This window comes from Thunnus maccoyii, chromosome 18 (assembly GCF_910596095.1).
Source record: "Thunnus maccoyii chromosome 18, fThuMac1.1, whole genome shotgun sequence".
Classification (NCBI taxonomy): domain Eukaryota; kingdom Metazoa; phylum Chordata; class Actinopteri; order Scombriformes; family Scombridae; genus Thunnus; species Thunnus maccoyii.
The window spans coordinates 25,193,453-25,203,374 of NC_056550.1; the positions used below are offsets into that span (position 1 = coordinate 25,193,453).

Here is a 9,922-nt window from a genome sequence, read left to right on the forward strand (position 1 = left end):
ATACTTAAAAGAAGCATCTTAATCAGAAGGAAAGAAAACAGACTAACTACAAATGACAAACTCAAGAAGAAAATATGCCTTTAAGTGATAAATATAGGAACAGGATACAAATGATTCAAAGTAAATCTGACTTTAACCTGATTTCAACCTTTAAACGGTTGATATTTAGGATGTTTGTGCAACAGTTTAAGGAGAAAAGACACAACCTGGAAATACAAACACATGAAGTAATTTCGGTGTAACTTTTTTCCAAGAAAATCAGCATTAATTGATGTTTTGGCCAATCAGGGACAGGAGAACAAACTGTAGCAACAACAATCTCATATTATTTCTCTATTTAGTCTACATGCCAAACGTGTTAGCAAACAGTTGCTGATTTCCACATCCAGCAGACACGGTGCAGCATTAGCATTCATTTGGAGTCGTGTTTCTGGCCACCTGGCAAATATAAGTCCGATATTCACTCCCCCGACTCCTGACGGAAATATGTGGCTCGTAAAAGCTGCTAAATACTCAGCTATGTTTCCGAGCTAGTTGCTAATTTTGCCTACCAGCCGTTTGGTGCTGAGCAGGTAGTGTTCAGTGAGTCTATCAGACCTGGACACTGAACCAAAACAATGAGCTGAAAGACACTAAAAAGCTTTTTAGAGGTGAAGGAAACTGCAGAGTCGGGTGATAAATCTCTGATGGTTCATCACATATTGTCATTTAATCCATTGTTATGTTGTTTAGTGCTGCTTTAAGTGCATTTAAAGGGAAATCTTAAAAAGCTTCAGTGAAGTTACCAGCCACATGAGTTTCCTTGTACAGTATTAATCAGAGTGGATCTATGACCTAAATATTTGACTGCTTATTGTTTATTGTTAAGAGGATTCCCATTAGCTTCTGCTGACGCGGCTGCTAGTCTTATTGGGCTCCATTAGTGCACACAAATACACAAGAAAAGAATAAAAGTTACAAGAGGAAAATAAGATTCAATTAAATTAAAAGAATGAATAACACAGTCGATGTAAAATAAGGCTGAAACTGATACATAACCAAAGAGAGAGAGATGTTAGTATTTATATCACTCCATACCTGAAGATTGATGTAGGTTGGTAAAAGGTTCCAGTCTCAGGACGTTTTGTATAGAACAGCATCTTTCAAATTATTTGTTTTATGTCTCAGACAACATAATTGACCCTTCCCAGCATTCCCAGTAAAATACTCCTGTTTTTGGTGAGTGTATTCTGTTCTGTTTTTCTTAAAAGGATAAGCAGTTTAATTTCTACTGCGATTCTCCAGGAAACCATCATTAAATGTGTGCAAGAAACTGGAAAATATGTGACAGTTCCTCAGATATTGCCAGACTTCCTCAGAGAACCGATCAAAACTGATCTGACTGTCCCTGTCTGGAAAACACCTTGCAGAAATCCATGACGGTCCAGGAATTCAGTGACAAGAGGGAACTTTGTTTTGTGGAAGAATCCTGACAGAGCATCATTCATTAGACAGCCTCCCAGTTCGCCTCTCAGAGGGACCCTTGTGTATAATGAAGCAGCCTATAGGCACAGTCAGCAGGAGTTAATCCAGACCTTTATTACACCACCTCTGCAGACTCTGCAATGAGTCTGACGCCAGATGAGTGCCGGTGTCCGTTTTGTCAAAACACGAAGCTGCAGTGAGGAGGACTATCTACCGTCAAGCCCATTAGGACGTGTTTAAGAGGTCTTTTTATGGATCATGTCTGAAATTTGGCTTTTATGATGTCTGAAGATTAGAGAGTAAGTTTTCCTGCACATCTCGCAGCGTGTTTCTGTGTTTTTGTGACTTTGCTTCCTGCTAATTTTCCAAATCAGCTGCCATGCCTGGTCACACGAGGGTTAAATGAAATGTTAAAATAAAAAGCCGTGCAAGTGTGTGAACATCTGCAGGACGTTAGGACAGTGTGAGAGGACAGGAAGTGGCTGTGATTGGCTGACCGACATGAAAGCCTGGTGTATGTGTGTGTGTGTGTGTGTGTGTGTGTGTGTGTGTGTGTTTTGACTCTGCTGCACCTGCAGGGGTCTGCTCCAGGCCTGGGGGATCTGAGTCTGTGACAGTCCAGAAAGGGGTTTTATCCGGTCCCCTGCCCCGCTGCTCTTCCTGCCACCGGCCGCAGCCGGACTCTGCAGCAGCGCTCTCAGCGCATGGAAAACTCGGATGAGTTGCAGCCATCTTTGCTGGACTGGGTTCCTGATGTTTCATTAGAAGAAGAAAAAGATAATTCAGAGTGACAGTATGAACAACATTCTCCTAATGTCAGTTTCTAACGTCTGAAATGTTCTTGGAAGTGTTCAAATCAACATATTACCAATAAAACTAATTCATTATCAATTCATCTTTCTATTATTTTTTCAATGAACTGATTCATTGTTTACTTTATGAATTGTAAGGAAACAGCTGAAGGTGACAACAGTCCAAAACCCAAAAATACTGAATTTAGAGCTAAAATGATTCATCGATCAGCAGAAAAATCATTTTTTAAATAAAATTTTCAAGCAAAAATGGCAAAAATTTCATTGTTTGCTTCTCATTTTTCAATTATTTTCTGTCATTTTTTAAGACTAAATGATTAATCTATTAATCAAATAGCAGCAAATTGATCGATATTGAAAATAATCATTAGCTGCATTCTGATATAAAACTGAGAAAGGCAGCAAATCTTCAGATAACAGCAAACATTAGCATTTAGCTTAATGAATAATCTAAACAAAAAAATAATTGTAGATGAAGTTTCTGCTGATCGTCTAATTGGTTAATGGACTGATTTTAGTATTATTGCTTTAGATTAAGGTTTTTTGGGGGTGGGGGGTTTACAGCCTTTTTGATTGTGGGGCTAAATAATCTGTCTTGATGAGCTAAAGAAAAAAAGACCGATGAGATCAATAAAACCAAAACGGTTCCTCCACTCGGGAACATAAATATGCTGACTTCATGGTAATCTGCCGATTAGCTTACGAGGTATCTTGTGTGCAAAGTGAATTTATTAGAAGCTTGTGGTAAACCAAAATTGCCAAAAAGAAGCCAAAATTGAAAGAGGCTCATCCTTTGGAAAACATCACTGTGCCAAGAAACTCTGGTGGCATCCTGCCCGGTAGATTTTTAACGTTTATAGCCATGCTAGCAACGCGGCTCTTGGGACGACAATAATGGTTCGGTCAGTCAACGACTTCGGTCTAGACTGAAATATCTCAACAATCATTACATAGTTTGCCATGAAATTTAGTACTGACATTAACTTTCCCCTGAGGATGAATCTTTATAACTTTGGAGAATCCCTGACTTTTCCTCTAGTTCCACCATGACAATGATGTTTGTGGTTTTGAGTAATTTCATAACTAATTGATGGATGGTTTGCCATGAAATTTGGATATTTTGGTCTCATACTGACCCGAGATGGAGGCTAAAGACGTCACCAAAACATCAAGATTCATCCTTTGGGAAGCATAAATATGTGTTTAATTTCATGGCAATCAGACTGGTAGTTGTTGAGTGATCTTTCACTGAGTGTTGGAAAGAGTGACTGACATACGACTAACACAGTGTGTCTGCTATAAGTCCACTGAAAAGTTAACATCTGCTTTGCTACCTGGTTGGTAACCGGTTCCACTTTGCGTTTCTTCTTCTGATTCTGCTTGTTAGTCCGTAGATAGACGGCAAGCTGTTCACTCCACCTGGTAAAGACACAGCAGAGACATTACATGTGTAGGAAGCAGGAAACCTTTAATTTTCTTGTAGTTGAACTCATAAGATGAAGATAATTTAGCAGAATCAAACCACTGATGCTGACCCATTAATGATCTCTTTATTGTCACCACGGATGAATATTTCCTGCTCCGGCGTGATGACGCAGAGAGCGTTTCTCTGGCCCGTCCTGGGCTCGGCGTCGGCGATGTCTGTGCACAGATTCATGTTCACCGTCCCCTGCGGCAACGTGCTCGGCTGGAGGAGAATCAGAGCATCTATATATATATATTACTGTCGCAGGTTGAAGAGTGAGTTATGAAATCCTGGTTTGACCACCAGAATGTGGATGAAATGACAGTCAAACAGAGCGTAGTTTGCGGTTTTAAGTGTTGCATGAAAGAGATGAGGGAATGAGATTTGAGGGGATCACACAGAGAGAGAGAGGGGGGGGGGGATGTGTGCATTAGAGGACACGCTAAGCCCAAATCATCTGCTGTGGTTCTGCACACGACATCTGGCCTAAAGATGCCTGCTAGATCCCCGACGTACTGTAAATGCATATATATACAGAACGCGGCTTATGTATGTTTTGCAGTTTCTTACCAGTTCATCCAGAGCAAAGCTGAGGCTGCCGTGTTCGTACAGGATGAAGAAGCGTCGCTGCCATTTCTGCCGTTAAGAGACGGGAAACAAAATCATTACAGCAACATTTTTTTTTCTTGTGAGAAAAGTTACAGAGCAGTTTCGTCATGTCTTACCCTCGACCTCTGCATCGGGTTGTCAAAATCTGTCCCCTCGGGGGCCAAGCAGAGCCAGCCTCCATAGATGGGTTTCGCCTGTCAGTCAGGAGGAGAGGAGGAAACGAGAATCATCTTTTTGATACAGTATCATAAGATTCACTGGGTTATAAAGGTGGATTCTACAGTTTTTCCTCACAGGTTGAGAATTTATTAGTAGTGGTGTGTTGAGCTTTGAGATCCAACATTTAAACTCTGCACAACAGGAGTTTATTAAGAGCCAGTTTCTGTTAAGGAAATGCATTTTTTCTATTCTATTGTGGCAATTCACCGGAAATCTGCCAAACCACCATCACACTGTAAATGGATGGAAAGTGTAAAGGCTTGAAAAACTTAAAATACTCTACAGGGTGCTCAGTACACAGATTTCTAAAGTCTGGAAGCCTTTCCTCTCCTACTTTGAACAAACTGTTGTATGAAAACATTAAGTACAGGTTCCCTGAACCCCCTCCACCCCCCGCCCACCCTCAGTGCATTTGTTACATCTGGTTTGTTTGCTTTGTTTTGTTTTGTTTTTCTGTGTATGCGCATCTATGTGTGTATTGTTGAGCTATAATGTTGACTGTTGAGATTTGTGTCATGTTGTGATGAGTAGATGCATATGTTGAAATGCATATCAAATGTTCTATTCTGGCCAGTTTTCAGTCGATCTACACTTTCAGCTCTAAACTCAGACATGTGAAAGAAACATTCTGTTTCTCTTGAGGGTAAATCTAAGTGGGTGAAACACTGGAATAAAGTCTACATAAACACTTTTTTGTAGACTTTTTTTGTGAATATAGCAGATAGTTTTTATGGCTTTGTGCTCTGTGATGTCCCTATATAGACCAGGATTAGGGTTGAAATGATAAGTTGATTAATCAATTGGTCAACTGACAACTTCTGTGATAGTCAATTAATCTTTTGAGTAATTTTTTCAAGCAAAAATGCCAAACATTCACAGCCTCAAGTTTTCTACATTGTGAGGACTTGTGGCTTTTTTTTTGTGAATTAATAAATATCTTTGACTTTTGGACAGCTGATCGGACAAAAAACAAGGAATCTGAAGGTGTCATCTTGGACTTTTTCACTGTTTTCTAGACAGTTTATTGAATAAATGATTACGAAAATAGTCCTTTGACACTATATTTTCTCAACCATAGAACTTCTGTATTCCTACACATTCTGTGCACTGTAATACGCCGCAGCAGCACTCTCTGACCCAAACAGCTGATCTGTGGATAACCACCTCATACAACCCCACTTCAAAAAATATGAACTATCCCTTTAAGCAGAAGAAAAAGAGGATTTCTCTTTCTATCATTAGTGAAAAGTAAGATGGGCCAGCAAGAGAAATATCACTGATTAATGCAGTGTCATAATTTTACAGCATATTATAAACAAATAAAAGATGATCCACGTTCATATCAAAACAACAGCTTCTCTACAGTTGACAGTCAGAGTAGCAGATGAGCTGACCGTATAGTGTTTGCAGGTTGAGCAACAGCACTCAAATTACAGGGCACAGTGAAACCAGGCAGGGGACAGAGAGTAATAACATATTTTAACAATGTGAGGCATGTAGGAAGCCATCGTGATCCTTACATCACCTTGACATGACAGACGTGCAGGAACAGTGTTTTCACAGGGGACTGACCTGTGAGTTACTTGTCTGTAACGCAGAAACTTTATAGTGGGTTGACAGAAAATGACTATATAGATAATCGATTAATTGTTTGTTATATATCCAGTGAAAAGAAAGCATTTTCTGATTCCACCGACTCAAAAGATGTTTTGCTTATTTTCTGTGTCATATCAAGAATCAAAACAACAAATATCAACAATATAATCAATAAAAAGAAAATCACTTTGGGCTGTGGAAGATTGTGGTTCAAGATTTTTAAAGACAAAATGATAATTAATAGATTAATTGGTAAGATAATCAAATGAAAATCAGATGATACTACAATACTACAGTACAAGTACATTTACTCAAGTACTGTAATTAAACTATACTGTAGTATAAATCAGGGCTGTAGCTAACAATTACTTTCATTATCGATTCATCTGTTGATTATTTTCTCAATTAATCGATTTATTTGGTGGTCTATAAAACGTCAGAAAATGGTGAAAAATGTCAGTCAGACGTCCTAAAATGTCTTGTTTTGTCCACAACCCAATTGTCAGAGAAGAAAATATTCACATATGAGAAGCTGGAACCAGAGAATTTGGACTTTTTTTCTTAAAAAGTGACTAAAAACAATCGCCTAATCGATGACTAAACTAGTTGGCGATTAATTTAATAGTTGTCAACTAATTGAAAGTGACGTCCTCAAATGTGTTGTTTAGTCCACAAGACAAAGATTTTGATTTATCTGTCAATAATCAGAAAATATTCACACTTGAGAAGCTGGAATCGGAGAATTTGGACATTTTCTTTTCTGAAAAAATGACTCAAAACGATAAAATTGATTAATTATCGTTGCGGCTCTACTTGAATTTGTATATTTTTACACTGTTGTATTGATACTTTTCCTTCAGTAGAAGTTTAATACTACCACTGACAGAGATTAACTTAAAAATTGTAGCTTTTTTAACTTACAATAACGATTAATCGATATATTCAGTTAACGGCAAACAAATTTAACGTTAATGGAAGAAAACTAGCTAACAGCCATTCAGTATATCTTAATTTACGTCGAATATTAGTCACAAAAACATATTTAAAGAGTGTTAAAACTTAATTTTCAATATGTAACGTTCATTTTTAAACGAACAAGACAAAGTTAAATCCAGCATACTCTTTAAATTCATAAACTAACTGCTAAAATGAAGCATAATCTGATGTACGTTAGTTGAACGTTACCTGCTCCATGTCATGGTCGTTCAACAGATGCAGCTCGCGGGACTTGAAGCAGTTTTGACATTTACTTTTATTAAAAATGTTGGCTTGAAATTTGCTGCAGGGACTCGTCGTCTTTTCCCCCGACATGTTTTTAGTGCTCGGCGGTGAATAATCCCAACAGTGACCGCTCTCCTCCTCCTCTCCTCGGCACTGAATGAAGTGGTTTATCCGGAGCGAACATCTGTCAAACACAGATCAGCGGTGTGTTGACTAACTGTTGTCGTCATGGTCGTAGACATATATGGTCATGTTGACGTCATCACGCAGGATCACGATACAAACATCCGGCCGGAACCTACAAAATAAAACCAACACTGACAGTTTTTCTGTCTTTTAAGTTTCAAGTAAACAGCAACTTTTTTATAGAAAGAAACGAAAATAAAATTTATTGTTAGAGATGCAGTGATATTGATACTGGATCGGATATCGGTGACAATGTGCCGATCTGGTATCAGATACCATTATTTTAATGAATAACAATTCAGTAAATTTATAACTGTGTATTTATTTGTTACATTTAGTTTTATAAAGTTAAAAAAAAAACAATGTTTAAGTCAAGCCTGATGTTGCCTTACACATAAAAGAATGATCCCAGTCTCTTCCACACAGTGAGGCATAAGACTCAATAATTAAACACTGGTGTTGGATCGGTACTCAATATCAGCCAATACCCAAAGCTCAGGTATCCGTATCGGGACTGAAAAAGTTGGATCGGTGCACCCCTAGTCATTCTATGTTTTAACAGCTTTTTTAGTGGTACATTCAACTATTGATGAAGAGTATTATTTGACACAGATGATGAACTCAGTGAAGTTTAGCTTCTTGCTTGTAAATTTTGATTTTTAATATATAAATTTTGGTCAAAGTAACAAATAAATGAAGTAAACTGGGAGCAAAAATTCCTGCCATGTTCATACATTTTCCCCAATTAATATTTTTTCCAATCAGCTCTCGTATGCTACATGATGTTTATGCTTTTATGCTTTTTAAAAATGTATTATTTAGTTTCTGTGTATATACAGTATTTCATTCTTATCTATTTTATATTTTTTGTTATTATTTTGTTTATATTTTCTTATTTTTTCTTATACCGTATAGTGTCTATATATTTTTTTTATAGTTTATTCTTGATTGGGCATCTATAGGCTTGCTCAAAACAACAGTTCATTGTACTTGTACAGTGACAATAAAGTTATCTTATCTTTTCATTTTACTGCAAATCTGTGTGATAACAAACAGTAATAGAAGAAATATACCAGGGTTTAAAGGTAAATAAAAGAAGAAATAAATAAATAAAATATTGAAGAAGCAAAAGATAACGTTACAAATAGATAAAACAAAGAGGTTCAGCAGTTCAGACAATGATCTTATACAGTTAACATGTATTAATAGTCTTAAATAGTCTTTAAAGTCTTTAAGGCTTTGTGTTAATAGAGTGCAGAATGGTTTGAATCTATTGTTGCATTTCATTTATGGAAATTTTAAACAAAAAAATATAAAGTGAGTAAGGAATACAAGCGGATTGATTCATAATGAAGCTGCACTATGACACAACATTGACATTCAGCTTTCTGTAAAAATAAATAAATACATACAGCTACAAAACAACTCTGACTGTGATGTCATTCAAAGACAGCTACCATACACTGCATGTTTATGTTTTTATGTTACGGACACAGCTCAGCTATGGATTAGCTCATTATCCCTAACTCTTATTCTTATCCCTGTATATACTTTTATATAAATATGATGGTTTAAATGTGATATGTGTATATATGATAATGGTACATATCCCAGTATTATCCCTAACTCAGCTGGGGATGATAGTAATCATTTATTTTGAAAGTATGAACCGGAAAAGAAGGTATACTATACGTCTTCCTTGACATTTGGGTGGCCGTATCAGAAAATTCATTAAAACAGCTCTTATTGATAAGATTGTTACTAAAATAAATGCTTGCGATAATTAAGTCGTATACTGAGAGAGGGCAAAGGTTTATAGAGATGAGCATTCAGTTAAGTTGGTAGTTGAAGTTTCCATTTCGGACTGGAGGATTTAATTTGTTATATGTAGTTGATATCAAACAATAACGACGAGGATGACAATGATAGTTAATTCAGAAAAGTTAAGTTGAGAAAGATGGACAACTCTTTGCCGAAGTTCGATTGCTACAATGAGCCTGCCATGCTAGGACTGCGATGGCTAACGGCATTTGAGCTGTAAACAGATGCGTCTCACGCAATTGACACTTTTCACACAATCTCATGCCACCTGTCCATTTTCTCACAAGGTGAAAAACAGCGTTAAAACAGGACACTCACAGCGCACAGACAGACAAGACAGAGCAGCACCGAGCAATGGCAGTGGGGGTAAGCAAGAAATATACAACAATATATTGTATGCATCCTGCTCAGAGTAATCTCAGTCAGCAGAAGTCACAACTCGGCAGCCCTGCAGACGGAAAAGCCTTGATTCTGTCTAATGACGTTGTAGCTTCAGTGAGGCAAAGACGACAGGCTTTACTTTTACATC

The 9,922-nt window shown here is 37.4% G+C and overlaps 1 protein-coding gene across 1 annotated transcript in view; it reads right to left on the reverse strand.

Annotated features, from left to right (window-relative positions):
- LOC121884033 (myosin phosphatase Rho-interacting protein-like) overlaps positions 1 to 7,575 on the reverse strand; it is a 28,269-nt gene extending 20,694 nt beyond the window's left edge. The window contains exons 1-6 of the mRNA XM_042392552.1: positions 7,351 to 7,575; positions 4,467 to 4,544; positions 4,312 to 4,377; positions 3,812 to 3,963; positions 3,611 to 3,695; positions 2,037 to 2,214 (exon numbers count right to left, since the gene is read on the reverse strand). Coding sequence (XP_042248486.1) covers positions 2,037 to 2,214; positions 3,611 to 3,695; positions 3,812 to 3,963; positions 4,312 to 4,377; positions 4,467 to 4,544; positions 7,351 to 7,476 — 685 coding nt within the window. The 5' untranslated portion in view covers positions 7,477 to 7,575. The remainder of the gene's footprint in view (positions 1 to 2,036; positions 2,215 to 3,610; positions 3,696 to 3,811; positions 3,964 to 4,311; positions 4,378 to 4,466; positions 4,545 to 7,350) is intronic.
- Between the last annotated feature and the right edge of the window lie 2,347 nt (positions 7,576 to 9,922).